General features: G+C 53.3%; 3 protein-coding genes across 8 annotated transcripts in view; 1 reads left to right on the plus strand and 2 right to left on the minus strand.

Annotated features, from left to right (window-relative positions):
• The window catches only part of Adck5 (aarF domain containing kinase 5), a 17,844-nt gene extending 14,960 nt beyond the window's left edge, over nucleotides 1-2,884 (plus strand). For 2 of the 5 annotated variants that reach the window (NM_001135798.2, XM_087558150.1), the window contains 12 exon segments: nucleotides 328-403; nucleotides 524-724; nucleotides 813-953; nucleotides 1,032-1,145; nucleotides 1,242-1,373; nucleotides 1,453-1,536; nucleotides 1,633-1,714; nucleotides 1,778-1,856; nucleotides 1,943-2,034; nucleotides 2,111-2,363; nucleotides 2,434-2,550; nucleotides 2,631-2,884. In NM_001135798.2, the coding sequence (NP_001129270.1) occupies nucleotides 328-403; nucleotides 524-724; nucleotides 813-953; nucleotides 1,032-1,145; nucleotides 1,242-1,373; nucleotides 1,453-1,536; nucleotides 1,633-1,714; nucleotides 1,778-1,856; nucleotides 1,943-2,034; nucleotides 2,111-2,363; nucleotides 2,434-2,550; nucleotides 2,631-2,742 (1,483 nt within the window). In that variant the 3' untranslated portion in view covers nucleotides 2,743-2,884. 5 annotated transcript variants of the gene reach the window in all.
• Cpsf1 (cleavage and polyadenylation specific factor 1) lies at nucleotides 2,874-13,316 on the minus strand. Of its 2 annotated transcripts, none has more exons than NM_001401216.1 (37): nucleotides 13,068-13,316; nucleotides 10,725-10,752; nucleotides 10,509-10,642; nucleotides 10,302-10,382; nucleotides 10,033-10,184; nucleotides 9,790-9,936; nucleotides 9,523-9,662; nucleotides 9,335-9,445; nucleotides 9,142-9,235; nucleotides 8,936-9,023; nucleotides 8,742-8,864; nucleotides 8,590-8,641; nucleotides 8,425-8,513; nucleotides 8,284-8,358; nucleotides 8,127-8,207; nucleotides 7,960-8,049; nucleotides 7,704-7,814; nucleotides 7,487-7,628; nucleotides 7,227-7,405; nucleotides 7,009-7,145; nucleotides 6,762-6,936; nucleotides 6,484-6,690; nucleotides 6,300-6,389; nucleotides 6,065-6,208; nucleotides 5,834-5,986; nucleotides 5,039-5,155; nucleotides 4,873-4,963; nucleotides 4,704-4,788; nucleotides 4,490-4,631; nucleotides 4,256-4,408; nucleotides 3,999-4,175; nucleotides 3,859-3,925; nucleotides 3,733-3,780; nucleotides 3,498-3,653; nucleotides 3,302-3,431; nucleotides 3,080-3,218; nucleotides 2,874-3,002 (listed from the first exon to the last, which is right to left on the minus strand). In NM_001401216.1, exons 1-37 carry the CDS (start codon nucleotides 13,209-13,211, stop codon nucleotides 2,955-2,957), a joined length of 4,320 nt encoding a protein of 1,439 aa, NP_001388145.1. In that variant the 5' UTR covers nucleotides 13,212-13,316; the 3' UTR covers nucleotides 2,874-2,954. The 2 variants fall into 2 exon arrangements, with proteins under 2 accessions (NP_001388145.1, XP_087414638.1); XM_087558512.1 differs by having other exon boundaries at nucleotides 9,523-9,601; nucleotides 13,068-13,270.
• A 3,372-nt stretch (nucleotides 13,317-16,688) lies between these two features.
• On the minus strand, nucleotides 16,689-20,893 carry Slc39a4 (solute carrier family 39 member 4). Its single transcript, NM_001077669.2, is given in 12 exon segments — nucleotides 16,689-16,977; nucleotides 17,069-17,256; nucleotides 17,507-17,659; nucleotides 17,760-17,814; nucleotides 17,889-18,008; nucleotides 18,078-18,233; nucleotides 18,343-18,515; nucleotides 18,769-18,940; nucleotides 19,029-19,183; nucleotides 19,285-19,480; nucleotides 19,913-20,197; nucleotides 20,610-20,893. Coding segments are annotated over 12 exon segments (1,974 nt in total). The 5' UTR covers nucleotides 20,802-20,893; the 3' UTR covers nucleotides 16,689-16,848.
• Between the last annotated feature and the right edge of the window lie 3,355 nt (nucleotides 20,894-24,248).

The following is a 24,248-nucleotide window of genomic DNA, read 5'->3' on the forward strand; positions in this document are numbered from 1 at the left end:
GCCCTTCCCTGGTTCCTAGAGAACGTTCTACTTTTTCCCTTTTGCCAAGTACCTTTCTGGGACCATGATTCTGCCATGCCCGTCACTGCTCCCTCCCCTCTTAACCACTGGCACTCGGTAACCTGTCTGGGCACTTTCAGGATACTGTCACGAGTAGTGGGGTAGTGTCCTGAGCTCACAAGGACCCTGGCTACTAGACTGAACCTCAGCCCAGTCTCACTTTGCACATAGGGGCTGATGGGAGAGGCAAGACTTCGGGCTTAGAAGTCCCACAAGGACCAACCTACTCTTTAACCTGCCTGGTGCTTAAGCTGCTTCTGCCTGTAGGTCTGTGAAGATTGGCTTCTTCATCTCCCTGGACTACTGGTGGTGTACGAATGTTGTCCTTCGAGGAGTGGAAGAGGTTTGTCCTCATATCCTAAGCACATGGTGGGGGGAGGGGAACACTGGAGGTGGTGGGTTCTGGGAGGACCACGGTGTGGCTGGCCGCCTGTCCCCAGCCTCTCCCTATGCCTGTGGTCAGAACAGCCCGAAGTATGTGGAGATCATGTCTGCATGTCACCAGCGTGCGGCTGATGCCCTGGTGGCTGGAGCCATCAGCAATGGGGGCCTCTACGTGAAACTGGGCCAAGGGCTGTGCTCCTTCAACCACCTGCTGCCAACCGAGTACATCCAGACGCTGCGTGTGCTGGAGGACAAAGCCCTTACTCGGGGATTCCGGGAGGTGAGCCCAGCTGATGGGACGGAGGGAAGGGGGAAGGGGGGGCTACCTTATCAGTCCTGCAATGACCCCTAGTACACATTCTTGCCAGGTGGATGAGTTGTTCCTTGAAGACTTCCAGGCACTCCCTAGTGAGCTCTTCCAGGAATTTGACTATGAGCCGATGGCTGCTGCAAGCCTGGCTCAGGTGCACCGTGCCAAGCTACAGGATGGCACTGCTGTAGCTGTGAAGGTATCTATGCTGCTGCACATTAGATGGCCCCTGGGTCAGCAGTGACCCCGGGTTTCAGTGTACCCTGGCCTACTGCAGGTCCAGTACATTGACCTACGAGACCGCTTTGATGGGGATGTGCACACCCTGGAACTCCTGCTGCGGCTCGTGGAGCTCATGCACCCCAGCTTCGGCTTCAGCTGGGTCCTACAGGTAGGTGCTGCCCATAGCAGGCGGCGGGGAGTGGCAGACAGTGGCACATGCTAAACCTGGACCTGACTGATCCGTCTGCCCATATGGAACCTGTAGGACCTGAAGGGGACCTTGGCCCAGGAGCTGGACTTCGAGAATGAGGGCCGGAATTCTGAGCGCTGCGCTCAGGAGCTAAAGCACTTCCACCATGTTGTTATCCCTCGGGTGTACTGGGACAAGTCCAGCAAGGTGGGCTGCGTAGAGCTGTCCCTGAGGGGAGGGCAACACATACCCTGCTGAACTCACTCAGCCTCTTACTCTCTCTCAGCGGGTGCTGACAGCTGACTTCTGTGATGGCTGTAAGGTGAATGACATGGAGGGCATCAAGAGTCAGGGGCTGGCAGTGCAGGATGTGAGTACCATGTACTGGGCAGGACAGCGGGTGCCGGGGCAGGTCAGCGGGTGCCGGGCCATGGTTACTGACGTACATTTCCCGTGTTCTCACTAGGTAGCAACGAAGCTGATCCAGACCTTTGCTGAACAGATATTCCACACTGGCTTCATTCACTCTGACCCCCACCCTGGCAATGGTAGGAAAGACCCCAGGGTGGGATCCCAGAGGGGGGGCTTGAGCTGACATGCTGTGTTCCTAGTTCTGGTGCGGAAAGGTCCAGATGGAAAAGCAGAGCTGGTGCTCCTGGACCATGGGCTCTACCAGTTCCTGGATGAGAAGTAAGCTGGGGCCAGGCATGAGGGGAGCGGGCTGCATTTGGGCTCCTCTCCTGCAGCTTGGAGCTCACAGCAAGGCCTTCCCGCAGGGACCGATCCTCCCTGTGCCAGCTGTGGCGGGCCATCATCCTGAGGGACGATGCTGCAATGAAGACACATGCAGCCGCACTTGGGGTCCAAGGTAGGTGTTTGCCAGGGTGGAACAGGCAGAAGCCTGCCACTGGGCAGCAACCCAGGGACCCCTGCCTTTCCCACAGACTACATGCTCTTCTCTGAGGTGCTCATGCAGCGACCTGTGCGCCTGGGCCAGCTGTGGGGTTCCCACCTGATAAGCCGGGAGGAGGCGGCCTACATGCAAGACATGGCCCGTGAACACTTTGACGGCATAATGGAAGTGCTCAAGTCATTGCCGCGGCCCATGCTGCTAGTGCTGCGAAACATCAACACAGTGCGCGCTATCAACTCCAGCCTGGGCACCCCTGTGGACCGCTACTTCCTCATGGCCAAGAGGTTGGTGCCCCAAGGGGAAGCCAGGAGGTGCTTCAGCAGGTTAGCAGGCTGATGTGTGTATCTGATGCAGTGCTGTCTGGGGCTGGAGCCGCCTGGTGGGTGCAGCGTACCAAGGCATTTACAGCAGCCGCCTCCTGCGCCACATCAAGGTCATCTGGGAGGCACTAAAATTTGAGGTGATTCTGAGGTGAGTGAACATGGGGATGGACGGTTGGCTGGCCCCGGTCTGCTTCCCGTCAACTGATGACCCTTTAACCTGCCCTCCAGGCTGGAGATCCTAGCCATGCGGTTCACCGCCCTCATGTTGCGTGTTATGGTCCACCTGGGCTTTGCCCCCAAGGCTGAGGCTGAGGAGGTCTATCAGTACCTGGAGATGTAGTTCCCTGAGCCAGAATGACTGCCAGGGGCGAGCAGTTTCCATCCGGCATGGGCACAGCGCACAGATATCTACAACCCGGGCCTGGAATGGGGGATACACTATGGGGTTCTTAAACATGATGACCACGCTCGTCTGAAAGAAATTGTTTTCTTTGTGTTTTATACAAAACGGGAAGAGGGAGGTATACAACAGCAGGGTGTGGCATCCTAGAGTTAGAAGTGAGCCGTGACGCGGTCTGTCTCCAGCAAGTCGTCCAGGATCTGTGGATGATGGGAGGTAAAGGTGTGGACAGGAAGGGCAGGTGAGGCAGAGGGGCTAGGGTGGGGACGTCACTCACGATGTCAGGTGTGGTGCCTATCTTCTTGGCCAGCTCACTGCGCTCCATGGTGCTGAGGTATAGGTAACGGTTCAGCAGTTCTCCATCGAGGACGTTGCGTACAGCATTCTGCAGGATGCGCCGGTCTACATGCAGCATTCTGGGGGGGGAGGGGGGGGGCAGACATGACAGGTCAGAGCACATCTGGAGTCCAGGGAGAGACCAGGGAAGGGGCACACTCACCGGAAGGCTCGGGGGTTGAGGCCAGCGTGGTGGGGTAGCATGGTGGTCAGTGCATTCTGCAGCATCAGCAGTCGTCTGTATGTCTTCTCTTGCATGGGCAGCAGGAGCCCAATGCCACCATCAAGGGTTGCTGAGGAGATGCTGTGTGAGCCAGGCTGGCCCTCCCATCCCTAGACACCCTTGTCCCAGCACTCACCAAACCATGTGATATGCTTGTTTTCCCACATGACCGACTTCTTGCTGGGCCCCTCAGCAGCACCTCGGCATGGGGTCCTCCAGAACGTGTTCACGTGGGCACCCACATGGAAGTCTGCTCGGCGCAGCAGGCGCATGCCCCCAAAACTCTCTTTGGCTGGACACAGGAACTCAGGTCATGGCCAACCCACTGCTTGGTACCCAGCCCGGGAAGAGGTCAGAGAGGGACCACTCACCTTCTGGCAGATACATATACACCATAAGATTGCGGTCTCGGTCAGACACTGATGAACAGAGTCCCAGAGTTAACCTCAGCTACCCACACCCTGCTGGGGTAACCTCCCACGGACCCACATACTTACCCAAGAAGCCCAGCTGGGCATTGTCCACCATGAAGTCCACGCTGTATACCTCCAAAGGCTTGGCATCCTGGGAAGGGGAAGGACAGTGTTAAGGCTGGCCTTGGCCCGGCACCCGCCAGCGTGCTTGGCCCTGTGAGTACCCGGGACACCAGGCTGAGCGTTTTGCTCTCCTCCTGGTAGCGCAGCAGTGAGATGCTCTTCATGACGTCTGCTGCCAGGATGAAGTTCTTGACGCTGATCATCTGGTGGATGTACAGCTGGGTGTCGATGAAGGCCATGCCAGTCAGCTCGCTAGCCCGCAGGCTCCACAGGAAGATCTGCAGGGCAGGAGGTGGTGAGCAGAGGAGCTGCTGCAGACAGAACAGCTGCTGCAGGAGGGAGGGGAGAAATAACGCACTTTTTGGCCAATGGCTGACACCAGGTGGCCATTGCAGTGGCACAGCGCAGTCACGGGCCCTTTCTGTTCCTTCTCATACAGGACTTTGAACTTGTTCTTGGTCAGGGGCTGCCCCGGCTCAGGCACCACTTCAATCACATCCATGATCAGGATCTGGGGAGGCAAGGGAATGTATAAAGATGGCAGATGGTCTACTCAGGGCTCCCAACCCCCCCCCCACCCGAAGGCCCTTACCCGCCCACGGCACGTGACCTCCTCCCCCTGCATGAGGCAGGTCCCAGCAGCCACATAGCCCTTTAGGCCTGACACGGTCTCCTCACTGCGCAGTGACACTGTCTTCATGCACGTGACATGCTCCCATTCCTCTAGCTCGATCCTGCATGAAGCCAGGCTGTGTTAGCACTTCCCACCTCCGAGCAGAGAGCAGCCCCTGTAGATCCATCCTTACCTGGCATTGGGGATGGCCTCCCAGCTGACTGGGGAGATGAGCTGGATGGAGAAGGCTTCCTGCTGGGGGTGGATGTATCTGTCATCTGTAGGGACAAAGATAATGAGTCACCTTGTAAACAAAGTGTACAGCCAAGCTCTGCCCAACCATACCCTCAAGTGTCACTTACCTCTCTCAATGGCCTCAAATTCTTTCTCCTCACCAGTCATGCGTGGGATTCTAGTGCAAGGTGTGTTGGTGCTGGTGGCCACAGCATATACCTGTGGTGTTAGAGGGTGTCACATTCCAGAGGCCAGGCTCAGAAGGTGCCTGGGGGATGTAGGAGAAGGACAGACCTTGGATTCCACGTGGTAGGCTACATAGTGGGCTGTGCATCGGAGTGGAATCTTCCTGACCGGCCATGGGGCATCATAGGACAGGTAGGCAGGCAGGACACTGATCCTCAGCTCTCCCTAGGGGTACAGTGGGCAGCAGAGTCAGTTTAGTCTGGGGCTGACAAGGGCAGGGCCAATGAATCTAGGCCTCCCAAAATGTTTTCTGGCGCTGTGAAAATGGGACATCAGGTCTGCCATATTGCCTGGAGAGGGTAAAGCTTCAGTAGCCTGACAGTCTAGGCTCACTTCATGTTGAGGCACAAAAGCACAGGGCACGGGAAGGCCAGGGCCAGAGGACACTTGGAGGCAGCCAGCAAGGAGGACCCCAGGAACTGAACACAACAGTAAGGAGCCAGTATCGCCCACCCAGGCCGCCCTTCAACAACACTTCTGTGTCGTTACTCCTAGGAAGCATCTGCCCTCTCAGGGTCTAATTCTGCTGCCATCTGGGTGGCACAGGTTAAAGACTCAGAGGCATGTGCCTGCCACAGCCATACAGAAGCTTAGTGGCAGAAAAGAGGTAAAGCCAGCTCAGCCTGACTGGAACAAAGTCTGAGGCTACGCTAGAGCAATGAATTCAGGGTGTACCCCAAGTGACACTGACCCTACCAGTCAGTCCTCCAGGCCCCCACTGTCTAGAGTTGGATGTCTTGGCCCCACTGGTCTACAGTGTCTTGGCCCGCTGCTTCCACAGCTGCTCTGGCCCTGGGCGACCGATGTCAGTGGCATAGGAAGGAACGAGATTAAGCCTCCTACCTGTCTGTTGAAGTACAGGAAACCACGGGGGCAGTTCACGTTGTGGAATGGAGCAAAGGAGTCGATGGGGCCATCAATGCCCATGGGGTGCAGACGCAGAGCCCCACGGCCAGTTACCAGGAGCCAGTGAGGTGAGGGTCCACAGATAAAGACCTGGGGACAGGCACTTTTGAGTGCACTTGGAGTTGGGCCCATCCTCAAATCCAGGCCCTCACCAAGCCACCTGCTTACCCCCGAATAGCCATAAATGTCCTCAAAGTAGCGGAAACGTGCCACACGGCCCCGGACTCCAGATCCCTCCTCAGTGCTGCAACCTTCTGCCTTCTTCTTGGATGGCTTTGGCTTCTTTTCACGGAAGTTGATGTTGTGGGGGACCTGTTAGAGATGACAGTAAGTGCTAGGTCTTCCATATGCTGCTGGCCTAGCCTTCTACCCCCATGCCTAAGTAGGGTCTAGCCACTGGCACCTTCTTGAAACGGACTTTAAGGTTTCCCTGGCCAAGCTGAGAGTCATGGGGAAAGGCTTCATAGATAAGCAACTCCTGGTCCACATGTACCTGGGGGATCCAAGCAAAATTGGTAAGGTGGATATGTGGGGGGTCGGAGGGGTGAGGCAAGGCCCTAGGAAGCAGAAGGTAGGAAGGTACTTACCAGCAGGTAGGGCCTGCTCTGCCGGCTTCCCAGAGCAACCAATAACACCTCCTTGACCAAAGGCAGCTCCCCCTGGCGTGTGGCCTCCTCCTTTCGGACTTCACCTTGTGTAGTGGGCTGTCCAAATGAACTATCCACCAGAACCCGCTGTCCCACAGGGAAGTTCTTAACTAGGAATACCAGCCGCCAGTCTGGGAGCTGGTAGATCTACAAAGAGGCAATGGTTAGGAGTGGGAGCAAAGGCAGTAGTAAGCATTGAAAGTGTGTGATATACGTACCTCCATGGTGCCATTCTCCCGCACCAGCAGGCACCAGTGAGTGGGGTCAGCCCTGAAGGGTGCAGGGTCACGATCAGCTGGTGGCTGGTTGCTCCTTCGGGCCTCCTCTTTGCTGGGACTGAAGAGGGAACTGGAGTCCCCATATAGCATCTCTTCCTCATCGTCCACTGTGGGGCTGAGAACCAACAGACATATGTCACAGCCTGCCAAATGGACCCCGGACCCTCACATACCAGTCCCTACCTACCTTGTTTCTGAGCCCAGGCCTTCAGCCTCTGAGCCACTTCGGCCACCCAGTTCATCACGGGCCCCACCCAGGCGGCTCTCAGTGGTGAACATGCCACTGACATCTCGGTACAGGCAGAGCGCAATCACCTTAGACTGCTGTAGGAAGTGGGACAGGGTTCAGACAAGGGCAGGAGACAGGCAGTGGAAAGACAGGGGCATCAAGGGTAGAGGGCCTACATGATGTAGTGGAGGCTTGTGTAGTGCCAGCCGGTGGTGGCGGCCACCATAGGAATCGCTCTTGAGTAGGAACATGGTAACGTGTCCCTCAGCACTCATGATGACCACATAGGGATCAGCCACAGCACACTGCACGATGGGGGCGCCCAGGTCCACAGGGATGAAGTGCAGCTGATTCACTGTGGACACAAGGGGGTCAGGGTCAGGTGGCAGGCACATGCTGCCTGCCTGAAGACCTATTCACAGACCTGCCTACTTACCACCTTCCAACAGGCGAATGCCCAATGGCGAGACTTGGACAATATAACGATTGTCCCCAATGTTTCCAGCAAAGACAGTAGGACCCTGTGTGGCAAAGCCACTGGTGTCCAGCTCCATGATCTCCTGGCCAGTCTGTAGGATCTGTGGTGACAGAGGTAAGTAGTGTCCTTTCCCGTGGACACTTCCTGTTCCCAGTCCCAGATTCTACTTTTTTACCATGGTTGAGTCTTCTCGGCTAAGAATAAGGAATCCATGTCTTCGCCCATCCTCCTCTGCTTTAGGGGCACTAGGTTCCTGCTCTGTGCTCTCTGCTTTGGGTGTTTCTTCCTGAGAGAGTGAAAGAGGATCAGGGCAGGAGTCACAGTCTAGCAAAGGCAGTATGTGACTGTGACCTGGACCCCAGTGTCCCCAGGTGCTAAATGTATAATTCTTTGCCCCTTCTGGGTTTCCTTCTCAGCCCAGCCTCATCTACCTCCTCTTTCCGCACAGGAGCAATGACTGTCCACATATCATAGCATCCAGGAAGTTCAAAGGTTGTCACCACCTGGGGCCGGATACTCTTCTGGAAAGGAGTAAGGGTGAGAGTGAGGCTCAGCCAATCAGTCTTACCAGGAATCTGCCACCCCTGTCCACACATACCTGCAACACAGACAGGGCCCCGTTTTTCCCGTAGCCGGAACAAACCACAATCTCCAGGTCTGGCTCAGGGCTGTTCTGAAACTACAGAATGGGATGAGGATACGGCTTCCCAGCCACCCTCTAGACTCCACACCTACAGTCCCAACCCCTTGAGTACCTCTTCGGAGAGGAAGGCAGGCTCGCCCACAGCAGCATTGGCACAGGGTCCAATGTTGAGCATGCTATCACATACCTGTGGGCACAGCAACGGTCAGGTAGGGTGAAGGTAGGAGATACCCCCTGCTTTCCCCAGTCTCACCTCAAAAGAGTAAGTAGCTAACTGTGTGCCTGACTGGGCCTCACTGCCATAAACTTCAATTTCATCCACCTCATCCTGTGTCTTGCCTCCTGTAGCAGACAGAGTCCAACTGAGTCCAACTGTGGACTCTGGCCCTCCCCTGCTCATCCAAGGACAGCTTCTCACCTGTCCAGCCCACTGTAGGGTCCACTCGCTTCTTCTTTGAGGGAGGTTCTTCCTGTGAAAGGAGAAAGGAGTAAGCAGTCAGTCCTGAGGCTGTGTCACACGTGGGAGTCATGGCAGGACAGGCCCAGGGACCCTGCATTGTGGACAGGTACCTTGTCAGCAGCCTCACGAACAGAGCTGGCTGGGGGTTCCTGCAGCTTCTCCGTGTACTTGAGGAGGAGGGAATTGCCCAGGCGAGAGCCTAGGAACAGGTATCCAGGCTCCATTGTGACCATCTAAGGAAGCGGTGTGAATAAGATACAACCAGACCTGGACCCAGGATACTCCCAACCCCATCCCTACTCACGCTGGTGGTGAGGACACTAGCAGCTGCCTTGTCAAAGTGAAATGCTCGGACACTTCGCATGCCGTCAGTGATGAGGGTCAGCACATAACTGTGGGTAGAGGTAGGGGCACTGAGTGGGTAAGGGTACCCACTGCACCCACAGAGGTACTGAGAAGACAGAGAATGTGTGTATCCCAGAGGTCGGGCCTCATGGGCTGTGGACTCACATCTCACCACCCTTGAGGGAGATGACCATCTTGTCATAAGAGATGAAGGCCGCCTGTGCACAGTCCAGGGTGATCCTTACACCTTCTTGGGTACCTGTGGGGAGCACGACCATGCAAACTGAATGCCTGGCCCTCACCATAGCCTGCCCTGCACCAGGCACATCCCATTTTGACCAAAGTGCACCCCACTCACGTAATGGAAAAGCAGTGGTGCCCGTGGTAAGGCTGTTGAGAGCCACGCCATATGGGGGAACACTCTGGTTCAGGTACAACAGGGAGTTGACAGCGAAGATCACTACCCCACCTGGAGGTAGACACCACTGTAAGCAGCTTACTGCTGCCCCGTACCCCCACTGCCATTCAACACAGCCATAACCTCACCTATGGGCTTGGGCACAGCCAGGGCCTGGGTACAGTCAAAAGGCAAGCTGGTGAGGGACCAGATGACTGGATGGACTTTCTGTGTGATGTTCAGCGAGATAGCCACAATGGAGCACGTGTCCTGCCTCACAGCCACCCGCCTAAAGCAGCAGGTAGGTCACCCAGAGGCAGTCGCATTGCTCCCAAGGCCAGTGACCCAATTTTCCCACTTCCACCCCACCTAGGCAAGACACCTGGGGCCCACAGCAGAGGGCCCCACAGCCTTACCCTGGCCAGGTCTGGTTGGGCTCAAACAGGATAAGCAGGGTGGGCTCATAGTAGCCGTGTAGGAACTGCAGGTCAATGATGTTGAGCAGCTTCTCATCCAGAGCCCGCACATCGATGATGTAGCTGGGCAGGAAGCTGGACCTCTGCCTACAGATCAAAGATGTTAGCAGGAGGAGGGGACGGGGCAAAAAACACAGAGCTCTTGGGTCCTCAAAACCACAGCCAGCCCAGCTTAGTACTCACCCCTCACCCATGAGCCCTTCATGCTCCTCAGCCAGGCTCTCTCTGCGGAAAGGCAGAACTACCAGTCTTGTGCCATAGATGAGCATTGCCGCACAGCGCCCGTCAGGGTCCACCCGCACACGGGGCGTATGCACGTTCTGCACAAATCCATCCTGGTGGCAGAAGGGACATTGGTTGGGCTATAGAGGATCTGAGGGAAGCACTGGGGCACTAGGAAGAAAATGGGGACTTGCTAGGCTTAGCCTGGGGCACTGCTGAGCTTGGCTTACCCGAAGTTCAGGCTCCTCAAAGTAGTGCAGAGACAGGGTCTTCAGGTCATGAGTGCCTGGGTCGTACTCCACCACAGACAGCTGGAGGTAGGAGGTCAGAAGCATGGCCCGTTCAATACCAACCTTGATCACACTAATACACCCCAGCCTACGCTGCTCTGTAACACCACTGTGCCCAGGACCTCCTGCCGGACCCACACTGCTCACCTTAGCGTCTTTGAAGCTGAGAAGCAAAGCATCGCGTTTGGCACCTGCGAGCTGCACGCTGGCCATGGACATGACATTGCCAAAAAAAGAGAAGGAGGCTACCAGCTCTAGTTTCTCTCGATGGGCCTTTCCCTCTGGAGTAGAGATCAGCAAGTCAGGGATGGGTCCTGTGCCCAGGCCACCCATCCCCACCCCACCACCTGCATGCACACTTACCTGTGCTCCCATCATTCTTGGTCAGAGCCTGGAATGGAAAAGAAAGTAAGAAGCCACACACCAGTTCTAGGGGATCCAACACCCTCACACAGACATATATGCAGGCAAAACACCAAATGCACATAAAATAAGAATAGTCACTGGGGGTTGGGGATTTAGCTCAGTGGTAGAGCGCTTGCCTAGCAAGCGCAAGACCCTGGGTTCGGTCCCCAGCTCAGGAAAAAAAAAAAAAGTTTAAAAAAAAAAGAAAAACAAAGGAGCTGGAGAGATGGCTCAGAAGTTAAGAACATTGACTGTTCTTCCAGGAGTCCTGAGTTCAATTCCCAGCAACCACATGGTGGCTCACAACCATTTGTAATGGGATCTGATGCCCTCTTCTGGTGTGTCTGAAGACAGTGACAGTGTACTACTCAGATAAATAAAATCTTTAAAGAAAAAAGAAAAATAAATTAGAAAGAAAGAAAGAAAGAAAGAAAGAAAGAAAGAAAGGCAAAGAACAGCAGACTGGAATGATGGCTCAGAGTTTATGTAAAGCGCACTCATCTAGAGGATCGAGATTTGGTTCCCAGCATGGCAGCTTACAGCAATCTGTAAACATGACCACAAATGCTTCAGATACTCATAGGTAATAAAATAATTTAACAAGAAAAAAAATTAAAACAAAGCTTTAAAACCCTTGCTCTCTACCAGTCACGGCTCCATTTCTTTGCTGCTTTTTGGACAGGTCTTCTTCCAACCAGCTAACTGATTCCCCACTACCAATTCTCCACAGGACTCAACCATGCACACCACCCCTGCCTCTGTACCACTTTGTCACAGTCATTTAAGGCTCAGAGCACAGAGCCACAGGGATCACTTCCAACATATTGTCCTCCCAGCCATGTTTCTTCCAACTCTAGGGTAACTGTCTGCTTCTGGTCACCTCATCTCCATACCCCTCAACAGCTGTCTCCACCTCAGGGACTAGCAACGCCAGCTCTGTAACTGCTAAGTCCAAATCCAGACCTGTTGCCCACAACAGTGACAGATTCTTGGTCTTACCTGGAGCTCCTTTCAAACTCCACCTCTATCCATCCTAAACCTGAAGCAGTGTCCTAGCTACACTGGTCCAGGCTGCCATCTTGCCTAATAGCTGCAGCCACTTCCTGACCAGTCTCCTTGGACCACTCTCAAACATAAATTGAGTAAGATCATTACATTGCCAAAACTCCCTGCTTGGAGAGTATGTCGTGAAGCCTCCGCCCTGTTTCTTACCTGTTCTTTCCTTTGTTCCTCATTCCCTTAGCCTCTATTGCAAAAACTTAGCTTTACTTGAAACCACTTTGCCTGACTCCCACATACTTCTCCACACTCCCTTGTCTATGTAAATCATATCTTCTATGAAGGTGAGATTTCCCTGTCCAGTTCTGCTGCCCCAGTGAAACTGCATCTCAGAAGTGATGCTCAGCCATCGAAAGCAATTGCTGCTCTCATAGAGGACCCACTGGATGGCACAACCATCCATAATGCTGACTGACTTCCACGGACACCAAGCAGGCATGTGGTGTACATACATATATACAGGCAAACACAAATGAATAAGTCTAATCTTAAAATTTTTTGGAGGAAAAAAAAAAAAAGAAGCTGCCTTTGGCGTTTTTGTTTGTTTGTTTCTATAGACACGTTTTACTATATAGCCCTAGCTGGCTTGGAACCAGTTTAAACTGGAACACCCAGAAATCTGTCTGGTTCTGCCTGGGATTAAAGGAGTGCACTACCAGGAGCCATGGAAAATTGCCTTTTGCAAAAAGGCTTCCTGAACCACTTCCTGTCGCTCTAGCAACCAAAACACCCCCTTATCTAGTGATGAATTCATTCCACATCACTACATCTACTGACAGTAGTCTGTCCCCGAACAACTTCCAGCCTTGCTCCTTTGTGAAGAAACGTTCTTCCACCAACAAAATTGCTCAGTCTAAGCTCTGGTTATTTTGTCTAGAAACACCCAGCCTCCTTCACTGGGTCTTACTCCCAGAGACACTGTAGCGACTGTGTGTGGCGGTCAGTGTGTGGAGGTATTGTTTCACTGGAGGGTCATCTCCCTCAAGGGTCTTGGTTCACTGCCTTGTCCCTGCTGCTAAGCACATGGAAGGTCTGCAACAATCTCCTGAAAATACCAAAGAACAAGTAGTAGACCGTAGGCAGGGGTGTCCGGGCAGGGTAAAATGAGGCCAAACAACGTGGTATCGATGAACCGACTCTGGGGACCAGAGACCTTTGGCAAGGCTCAGTTTCTGCACTGGGGAACCTGCCGAGGTGACTACGGTACGGCCTGGGCATCTCCGTTCAGGAGACACGGCCTACCTCAGCGTCGCGGTTCAGGCGGTACACATAGAGCTGCGAGGTGCCGGCCACCACGAGGTTGCGCTCACTGTTGTTGAAGAAGTTGCAGTACATGGCAAACTCGAGCCCGGTGGGCGGGTGCGCCTGCTTGTACACCGCGTACATGTCGCCGCCACTGTCACGCCGGAGCCGCCGACTCAGGGGACAGGGACGCCAGCGGACTCGGTCCGGCGGCGCGCGCAAACCCGCCACCGAGTTCCGAGTTTCTGCGCCTGCGCTTTCCGCCCGGACCCACCTTCTAGGAGGACTAGGTTGTTGAGGAGCAGGGTTCCGGACCGCTTCGCATTTGCGCCTGCGTGCCCTGGCTGAGAGCGAACAGCAGCCCCTAGTGGCCTAGCTTGATAAGAACTGAAGAGCTTGGTCTCTTGCCCTCTGCTCCCTCCAAGATTTGCCTCATTAGCTAAATTCAGAAAATATAACAAGGGAATATAGGCTTAGAAAAGGATACAGAAACATATATCAACACACAAAGCTCTCTCACCACTCCACTCAGTAGATCAGGTGATGTGATAGATCACCCCTGTATCACACTAAAGATTTCTTTCTAAAAGTATTTTGTCTTTGTTTGATTTTCTTGATTTTTGAGATAAGGTCTTACAATATAGCCCTGGCTGTCCTGAAACTCTGTGTAGACCCAGCTGGCCTCGAATTCAGAGATTTGCCTGCTTCTGCCTCCCAAGCGCTGGGATTAGAGCCGCACAGTCATGCTGGCACATATATACCTGGTTTTTAAAATAAAAATCTTAAGAAACAAAACTCTTAAGACCTGTAACATTGCACCTCACATGTGCACTCCCAAGCACTCTTGAGAACTATGCGCTTTTGAGGACAGTCTTGTTACCCAGTGACACCCTGAGTTATGAAGCAATCGAAACTTCTCTCCAAATTTAAACATTCCTTCTGGCTACAGGTTCTTAAGACTCTGGAGGTAAACAGTATAAGGTTCAAGGGTTCCTGAAACGCCGAGAGGGAGCTCTTTTTTTTTTTTTTTTTTTTTGCTTCTTTTTTTCGGAGCTGGGGACCAAACCCAGGGCCTTGCGCTTCCTAGGCAAGCGCTCTACCACTGAGCTAAATCCCCAACCCATGAGAGGGAGCTCTTTAACACCTGGAGTTCCGGGGTGGGAGTGGTCAGGCAGACAGAGAGAGCTTTGTGGGTTTTTTGTTTGGTTTCTGGTTGGTTGGTTGTTTTTTCCAGACACATCTCAATTAGCCCTGGCTATGCTGGCTATAGGGGCTGGCCTGGAACTCAGAGATCTGCCTGCTTGCCTCCCTAACCCTCTTTTTAAAGACATGCACCACCATGCCTGGCTTTGGGTGAGCTTTTTGTTTTTTTTTAGAATTATTATTTATTTTATGTATGTAAGTACACTGTAGTTGTCTTCAGATACACCAGAAGAGTGTACTGGATTCCATTATAGATGGTTATGAGCCACCATGTAGTTGCAGGGAATTGAACTCAGGTCCTCCAGAAGAAGCCAGCTCTCCAGCCCCTGGGTGAGCTTTTTGATAACATAGCTGCTTTTGAACCATCCACATACCTGTAAATACAACTCTTTACCTGCTGTAAGGAGGCCCAATAAACTCATTAAATTGTGTAGTTGTTTGCTAAGTTGGACCTTTGTGAAGTCATTTCTTTCCTTTGTTGTGGTGATCTATCTGGGGTAAAGAGCCAAGCCTTCCCCAGCACTCAGAATGCAGAGGCAAGCAGATCTCTGAGAGTGCAAAGCTCTAGTTGGTCTGGTTGAATTCCAATCCAATCAAAAATACATAGCAATAACTGGGCGGTGATGGCACACACCTTTAATCCCAGCACTGGAAGGCAGAGGCAGGCTGATCTCTGAGTTCAAGGCTGCCCGCTCCAGGACTATCAGGACTACACAGAGAAATCCTACCTACAGACAAACAAACAAACAAGCCCTCCAAAACTAAAACTAATTGAAGCCCGCTTCTGGAGGAGCTGGGTTGGGCTGGGGGTCAGCTTTGCTTCACCTGGCTACCGAGCTCACCGACCCCAGAGTCTTCCTGCTTGTGGCTGCTCTGCCCCAGAGAGCTAGAACATCATAGGCTCGGGGTCAGCCGACTTAACTTTTCTAGAGGATGATGCTGACCGCCTGACACAGCAGCTGGAGGAAGAGGAGGAGCTTCAGGGCTGTGCGGGCCGGCGGAAGGTAAACAAGATGAGGTCAACGTGCCTTCCCCCTTCCTGTAGCCCAGCGGCTCTGGACTGTGGCGGTACATTCCTTTGACCAGCATTGGGGTAGCAGAGCCAGGTGTATCTTGTGAGTTCGAGCCTGGTCTATATAGTTCCAGAACAGCCAGCGCTACACAGAGAACCCAGCCAAACAAACAGAACATAGTAAGAGGTCTGAAAATGTAAACAGCAACAACAAACGTTACAAATAAAGTGACCGCTTGGTAAATTCAACCTCTTCCTAGGTTTGTTTTTCACTATTGAGACAGGGTCTCTCTACACAGCTCCGACTATTCTGATTTTTTTTTTTTTTTTTTTGATACAGGGTCATGCTGTGTAGCTTCAACTGGCTTGAAACTCATAAAACATTGCAGGCCTGAACTCACAGAAATCCACCTGCCTCCACCTCTCCCGAGTACTGGTATTAAAGGCATGCATCTCATGCCTGGCCTAACAGTTAACACTGTTCAAATTTATTTCCGCTTAGCACCTGCACTGTTCTGCATTTGCCAATCAATCATGCAGGTATATGAAGCTAAGCTCTAACCCCACATTGAGACACTGTCTCCTTTTGAATTAAGTATTATAAAAAACCCATCAGTACCTTTGCTGGATATGCTCTCTTGCTTGCTTAGCACAGCTACACACCCTTCTTGCAGAAGTAAAACTTTTGGTCCTGATGAAATGTTTTGGATTGTGTGGTGACTGTCATTCAAACCCGGACACTTTTTTTCCTTTTCTTTTTTTAAAAAGACTTCCTATGTATAGTGTTCTGCCTGCATATATGCCTACACGCCAGAAGAGAGCGCCAAGATCACATCACAGATGGTTATGAGACACCACTGTGGTTGCTGGGAATTGAACTCAGGACCTCTGAAAGAGCAGTCAGTGCTTTTAACTGCCATGCCGTCTCTCCAGCCCTGGGATCCATTTCTTATGCCTGATTGAAAACTTGCCTTCAGTCCTCTAACCTCCAGAACTGAGAGAATAAATTTCCGTTCTTTAGCCACCTAGTCTAGAGTAGACAATCATGCCAACCTCCAGAAGCTAATGCGAGGGGCTTTGGGAAAGCCAATCCCGCCAAGAGCTGTGGAGCTGCTCAATATCAATGGGTTGTCCTTTGGTTTGATGGTCTCTGGGTTTCCATTCATGGCAGAAATAAGCCCTCATACTTGTAAGCATTATTGGTAATGTTTTGACTGGGGACAAGGACCACCCCCAACCCCTTCAGATCCTGGAGGACTCTGACCATTCCCCGGGTTTAATTATAGAAAAGACAAGCTGTCTGTCCACAGGACCCCCAGTGTAGCTGTCCATAGCAAATGCTGAGGAAGGAGGCAGTGCCCTGCCTCAGAGCTTTCACCAGGAGACCCTACAAGAAGAGAGTGCAGTTGGGTTTGAAGTGCAGATGGGCAAGTCTTTATTGAAGTCAGAGCAGGGGAAATGAGGCTGAACCCTCCAGCTACCCGTAGTGGATCCAACTGTTAGACGGATTAAGGCAGTAAAGCAGAATCAGCAGGCAGGGACAAGGACTGGAATGGGACAGAGCCATCAGAAGGTGATGCTGTCTTCGTACAATGACAGCAGCAGCAGGATGGTCCAGCCGCCCAGCAGACCCACGTTGTGGAGCAGGAAAAGAAGCCAGGGCCGCTGGTCCCGCACATTCATCATGGCTGGGAGCTGAGGAAAAAGTGGACACCAGTTCAGTAGCCAGTTGGGTGGAGCCCCGGCTTAGCTCCCTGCCCCTACATAGGCTCTCCTCCTGACTAACCATGTCACAGAGCGCCACGTAAAGGAAGAGGCCAGTGGCTACCGCCAGAATCCAAGTCTCGCCCTCCTCGCCTACTCCGACTGCTAGAGCCACGTAGAGGCCAGCGAATGCTGTGAGCGCTGAGGCCAGATTCAGCAGAAGCGCACGTTTCACAGTCAGCCCGGCATGCAGCAGAGCAGCAAAGTCCCCTAGAACAGAGCAAGTCAATGAGAGTTATGCCCACATGTCAGGCACAGCCCACCACACCAGTCACACCAACATCACAGACAGACACACCCAAAGGCCAGTGCCCTTCCCAGCAACCAGCACCCCCCCACCCCACCCCATGACAGGCTGCTCTCATAGAAGGGCCTTGTCCCTTCTCCTCTGGCCTTGGTCACCTCCAGAATAGATCACTCCCACTAAGGCCCACCCTTTAAGCCACACCCCAGAGCTCACCAAGTTCGTGAGGCAGCTCATGGCAGAACACTGCCAATGAGGTGGCCAGCCCAGTCTTCCATGTGGATGAGAAGGCTGCGCCCACAGCGAGCCCATCAGCAAAGTTGTGCACGGCATCACCCAGTGTGATCAGATAGGGCAACATTCTCAGCTCTGTGGGCACAGCAAGCATGGGTCCTGTAGGCCAGGTTCTGCGCATGCCTAAGGGCAACCCCCAGATCCGCAGCCCTCCAGGAACTCCCTCAGGACTCACCTGCTCTCAGTCGCCGGGTGTCTGGGTTCAGTAGTTCCGGGGTCTCCTCTGTCACCTGGGGGGAACGAGAATGAACCCAGGCAAATACATGACTAAAAGGCTCCATGTTGGGTAGGACTTGCCACTTACCAAGTCTGAGCGAGAGCTCTCATGGGGCTGTTTGGATTGCCGGAGATTGCTGGGTGATAGCTGCAGTGATATTCCATGGCTGTGCCCACCGTGGCTACAAGGCCCATCTTTCTCATGATCCTGTGGAAAAACTGGTCAGAGCCCATCAAGCCCTTACCCAATCCCACCTAGTGGTTCCCCAAGCCTAACCTGGTCTCTGGGCAATAAGAGGTTGAAGAAGCTCTCAAACAGGAAGAAAATGTAGAAGCCTCCAAGTACAGCCAGCAGGCGCCAGGTGGACTGTCCACCAATGCTCTCCTCCTCGTGGGAGTGAACCTCTCCACTATGCGTGTGCAATCCCAGCACCTGAGAAGGGGGTGGGTACCGACTGGGGACTTCAGGGATACAGGGGGCTTTAGGCTGGGGCTAGGAAAGGACAGTGGGGGTGGGAGGACCCTGTTGAGTGAGGGCTGACCTTGGGTATCAGGTGCAGGAGAGCATCGCCTGTGAGTGCACCCACAGCCAAGCTTAGGAAGGTCTGCATGATGTAGTGGGTGGCTGTGCTGCATTTGGCACAGGTCAGCAGCAGAAGACCGAACACAGCGCAGAGGCAGATGAGCAGGGTGGCCAGAGAGCCATACAGATACCCTGTGGGTGAAGCTACACTGAGATTCCCCCTAGATCCTACAGAGCCAATGCCCAAGTCCAGCCAGGAAGTGAGCCGGATCTCAACAGATCTGTGGGCTGTCAGCAGGTGCCAGGTATCTATTTACACTGGCCCTCTAGCCTTGAAATCCACTATCTGTCCCTCCTTTGCTGGTTCCTCATTCCTCAGTGCCTACTCCCTGCTCTCTCGTCGAGCTCAATACCATGAGGCTAGCACCCAGGGTTAGGGACTCACTCTCTGCTTGACTGAGCTGGTCCTGTACATGGATAATGGGACTGGAGCTGCAGGCTTCACTTAGCTGCTGCTGGACCAAGGCAGGGGTCAGTTGGGCCCAGGCCTGAGGGCTCACCCCGGCCTCTTCAGATAGCCCATACACAGCCATTACATCTTTGGCACTCAGGCACAGCTGGAGGCAAAGAGAGCAGGACAGGCATCAGGCATCTGAGCAGACCCATGGAAGCCCACCTTCCTCCAGATCGGCAGGAGTGACTCACCGTGTCCCATACACTGGAGCTGCTGTTGTGGGTAGCATGGAGCTCAGAGTCTTGGTGGTTGGCTTCCCTGTCCAGATGACTGTGGTCAACATGGTCACCATGGTCACTGTGATCCTCTCCACCCACCCCAAGGTGATGCATCAAATCCTCCAATTCTGGCAAAAAAAAAAAAAAAGTCAGTCCAGTCAGTGCGTTCAGCGCCAGCCTTGTCCCCTCCCCCAGGAGTAGGGGCTGATGATCACAGACTAGGCCTCACCGGGCAGCGTGATATTGCGAGGCTTACTACTGAGTTGCCTGAACACAAAGTCCACAAAGTACTGAGGGCTAGGCAGGCCTTGGAAGCAGGATCCATTAAGGACGTGATCCAGCAAGGCTGTCAAGACCAGGCCAGGGCTTCTGGAAACCCCTGCTTCCTCAGCCTCCTCCAGCAGTTGGGGAACATCTACACAGGTCTGTAAGAGAGACAGGCCTCAGCTCCACCCTCAGTAACAACTTCTGGAGTCCACTCACTGGATGGGTCTCCCATCAATCCCCCAACCCCCTCAGACAACTTCCCAGATTTCACCAAAGACTTCAGACTATATCCCTATACCAGCCACCTATCCCATAAACCTAGGCTGCCCCAGCTAGTCACTCCCTTCACTGTGGCCTATGACGTCCCTCTGCCCCAGAGCCTTCCTGACCGCCATTTCCCCAAAGGGTTCCCCCAGACTCCCTTGGAAGTCATCCTACCCAACAGTGTACCCAATACACTTAGCCACCCACGTATCTCCACAGACACCAATGAGGTTGCACGTGGGACATTTCTCTTCCTGGGGTAGCCTCCCTTCCATGGTACTACACAGTCCTTGTCACTACACTCTGAAAGCCCTCTGGGCCCTCACCTCCTCCCTGGTGGGTTGGCTGGCATCATGGGCCTCAATCTTCTGCAGTAGCTGGCTCAGACCCAGGGTCATGGCCTCTGGACTCTCCAGTTTGGCCAGGTAATCGTCCACATGAGAGGCCAAGAGGCCAGCTCGGATGTCCTTGCATGTTTTCTCTGGGTCGTTGAGGTAGAGGGCAGCGGCGGCACTGAGGTAAGTAATGTATCTGGACTCCAGGACTGATTCTGGGGCAAGCTGTGGCTTATCAGGTTTGCCTAGAGCCAAGGCAGTCTCCACAGACAGACACTGTGGACAAACAGGTAGACAGGGTCCGGGCTAGATTGGGCCCACCAGGCTTAGGCAGGGAATGGATTCTATCTTATGTCCCCTTCTGCCGCTTGTACAGTTAACCTGACTAGGAGCCTACACAAAGGGGTCCCCAGCAGTTACTCTCTGATCCTGAAGGTGAGAGTAGTCACTTAGAGTCAAGGCAAATTTGATACCCTGGGGGGGAATGAGAACTACGTGTCCCAGGAGGGAGGCCAAGCCTGTATAAGCCCCCCAGAAACGGAAGGGAGGCTCCAGCCTGCCAGCAGGTTCAGACACCAGCCTCCAGACCCGCCTCCTGGAGTTTGCCCAGCTCTCTTTAGTGCCTGCCACAGGGTGGAGCAGGCAGGAAAGGGCCGGGGCTGGGGGACCCATTGGGTGGGGGTGTTACCTTTTCACACGGCCCGTCGGTGCAGTGCACACGGGCCACCAGCGTATTTAACAGGCCGTCCAGTGCCGTTCGATCCAGAGCACCCTGGCCCGAGGTGAGTAGGCTGAGCAGGTGATAGGGCTGGACCATTGCTGCTGTGCCCACCAGCATCGCCAACAAGAGCCCCTGTGTGAGCGACTTTGGGAGCATCATGCCTCACGCTCCCAAAGTGTTCCCTGCAGTGGTGCTGGCTTCTGGGCTAGCAGGAGACTGCTGGGACTGCCTGGGGCCAGACTGGAGCTGGGTTCAACTCGCCTGACCCTAGCTACAAGACCTCTCCCAGATATTTCCTGCAGGGCTCTGTGATTGGCTGCTGGGTTAGCCATTCCAGTGGCAGATCCTCCCTGAAAGTCTAGGGGCAAGGAGCTGTAGCCTCCTGGGGCTGGAGCTAAAGGTGGGTCCCTTTCGTTAGGTGGGCGGCTTGAGCCTGTCACACTCTGAACCGCCAGTCGGGGCTTTCTCTGTTCCCTGAAGAGCCCGGATCATCCCCTTCTGTTATCTTGCCTCTGGAGCTGCGGATTAGGGGTTTGAGCGCATAGATGTTACCAAGTCAAACAAGGGTGTTCTATTTGACATTTTCAGGAGAGCCCTTAGGCTTACCTCCACCCTTCACCAGCTGCCTCTCAGCTCAAGCAGCTTAGACAAATTCCAAGTCTTGTAGCCCGAGGGTGGGGGTGCCGTTCTTGGCTCCTCTGGGTCCAACATGGGCTACAGTGGGAGATTCTGAAAGATACTTGCTGAGTCATGGTCCCCAGCCCTCCGGGGGAAAATCTCCAGGAAATGGCTGAAGCCCTGACCTAGACAAACAGGAAGCAAAGATGTGACCTTGGTCCTAGCCAACTTTTGGGGCTTTGAGGAGTTTCAATTGAGCAGTAGGAATTTGAAGCCCTGTGGTTGAGCCCTTCAGCCTGAGCACAAGAAGACTGAGGTAGGGCTGCAGTTCCCAGCCGTGCCCCTTCCCAACCCTTCCCAACGGATCCTTCCGGCCTTTGACCCCTGAGCCTTATCTCTATCCAGGTGGCAGGCTGAAGGAGGGGTTGGAATTTCCAGGAGCTTAAGATCCCCAGGTCACAAGGCATTTTGGCTTTCTGGAAGCCACGAGGCATTTTGGCCTTCTGGAAGAGGGCTTCCAGTAGCCCCCGAGGTACTGTGGACCTCTTCCACGCAGGTTCATACCAGTCCTGAACTCTAGCCCTCTGGGGTGTGGTTGGATATGAGCCTAATAACTAAAGAACTCTGTCACCTAGTATTCTGGAGGGTAGGGCAGGGTGGGGAAAGAATCTAGCTGAGTATCCTTGAGCTCAGGGGTCAACTGCTAAAGACCTGTTCCAAACATACACACGTCCATGTTAATAATGGCTAGGGTCCTTGCAATGCAGCATCCCTCCTGCTTTTGTGGAGGAATTGTGGCCGGGAACTGGGAGAGCCAACATGAGAGCATTCCCCACAGGTAACTCTGAAGATGCCATCCACCCAAACTGCCCTTCCTATTCCTTTTCATTGCTGGGCTGCTGGGGGCTGAAAGCAGGTTGGTTTTATCCCCTAGGGAGAAGTCTTAGTATAGACTTGATTGATCTGGCTTCCCTAGACTTCTCCCTCAAAGGGGAGACCTTACCTGAGCCCTGGAAGGCCAAAATAACCGGCCCCCATGTAGCTATATCGTTGCTTCTCCTGGTCATTCCCAGCCAGCTCAACTGCCGTTACTGTCATGGAAAAGGTCTATAAACCCATGTCTGGAGTAGGTGAGGTGGCTCAGCGAGTAAAGAAGCTTGCCAAGGACCCACGTGGTAGAAGGAAAAATCAAACTCCGAAAGCCTCTATCAAACACCTCTATTGTATGCCACAACAATTGTTCCCTCAGCACCACCCCCACCCCCACCCCCTAAAAAAGGGCAAATGGTGAACTTCAGCACCTGGGAACTGTTGTCACTACATCTGAAGGTTCCGCTTGGGAAGACGACGAAGGTGTGGAGGGGACCTTACCATGGACGAGCTTAATGCCACCGAACCGTGAGATCCAAGCTACAGTGGCAGCTTCTGTGTGTTATCACCGTGCAAAATTAAAATAGAGCCAAACAATGCAACCTGATTAGCAGTTCCCTACGAGTCCTGCAAGACTTAATTCAGTGGCTACTGATAATATGAAAAGAAGTAAAAAAACCGGGCATCACAGCGAATACCCCCTAATTCCAGCACTCAGGAGGCAGAGGCAGACATAGCTCTTTGAGTTAGAGGCCAGCCTGGTCCCCATAAGCAAGTTCGGGGCTAGGCAGATCCAATCTCAGAAAACAACAAAAGAGAGGTAGGGTGGAGCCTGATCTGTGCCTGGTGGCAGATACCTGTTACCCCATCACTGGGGAGGCAGAATCAGGATCGGGTTTGAGGCCAGCGTGGGTTACATAGTGAGACCATCTCAAAAAACAAACAAACAAACAAAAAACCCAAAGAGGCTGGGGAAATGGCTCAGCAGTAGTTACAAGGGCTGACTCTTCTAGAGGACCTGGGTTCTGAGTGCCCACATAGTAGCTCGAAATTACCTGTAACTAGTTTCAGGGGATCCAATGCCTTCTCTGGCCTCTGGCACCCATCATGCATATGGCAGACATACGTGTAGCTCAGTGGCAAAGCATTTGCCGAGCAACCCGCACGAGGCCTTAGGTTGAATCCTCAGAATCCCTTGGAGGATTGACTACCACATGGCAGGGTCATGGTGTCCAACTTGGCACAGGACAGCAGAGGAGATGAACAGCCTGTGCTCTGGACTGAATTCATGAAGCCTGTGAACTGCCTAGAGCTCTCAAGTGCTGCTGGGAAGGTGTTTATGGCAGGCAAGGAAGCAGCCACTCAGGTTGGCAGATTCCAACCATTCCAGGAGCTGTGAGGACTCACTTCTTCTCTATAATTGTGAGGATTGTTGAGGAGGAACAGAAGAAAAAAAAAAAAAAAGCTTTAAGAAGGATCCAGCCTACCCATGGTGTGTGTGCTTCTAAGAGGCAGAGCCCTTTGTCCTTTGTGTCACCCTGAGGACTCTGTGCTATTGTAGAGCTGTCTTCACAGTCACCACCACATCCCTTACAACCTATGACTTGTGTGAGAACTCCGTGGGCGCTTCAGGCCCCTCACTGGGCAGCACCGTGGCACTTCTATTAGAGCTTGAGCTTTTCAGGCACTGCTCCTGGAACAGATGGGTGATTCAGCCACCACCCTTAGCAATGACCGCCACCCCTGGAATTTGGAGAATAGATTAAGATGTTTTCGTTAGTGACTCTGATGTAGAAAATCTTGGGGAACAGTTTGAACGTCAGAAGTGCACACTCTTAATAGTTAAGCTAGAGGTTTTTTATGGTCAGGGAACAAAAACAATAGTAGCTCAGCTGGCACTAGCTAATGTGACTCGCTTGCTAAAGCTGGGCTGGTAGTCAAGGTGTGATTAATTGCTTGTACCCATTTTTGCCCTCGACTTCCTGATATGATTTAATACAATTTCTTTCTTCTTCTTTTTTTTTTTTTTCCGGAGCTGAGGACCGAACCCAGGACCTTGCGCTTGCTAGGCAAGCGCTCTACCACTGAGCTAAATCCCCAACCCCCTTAATACAATTT

This window comes from Rattus norvegicus, chromosome 7 (assembly GCF_021556685.1).
Source record: "Rattus norvegicus strain SHRSP/BbbUtx chromosome 7, alternate assembly SHRSP_T2T, whole genome shotgun sequence".
NCBI classification, from domain to species: domain Eukaryota; kingdom Metazoa; phylum Chordata; class Mammalia; order Rodentia; family Muridae; genus Rattus; species Rattus norvegicus.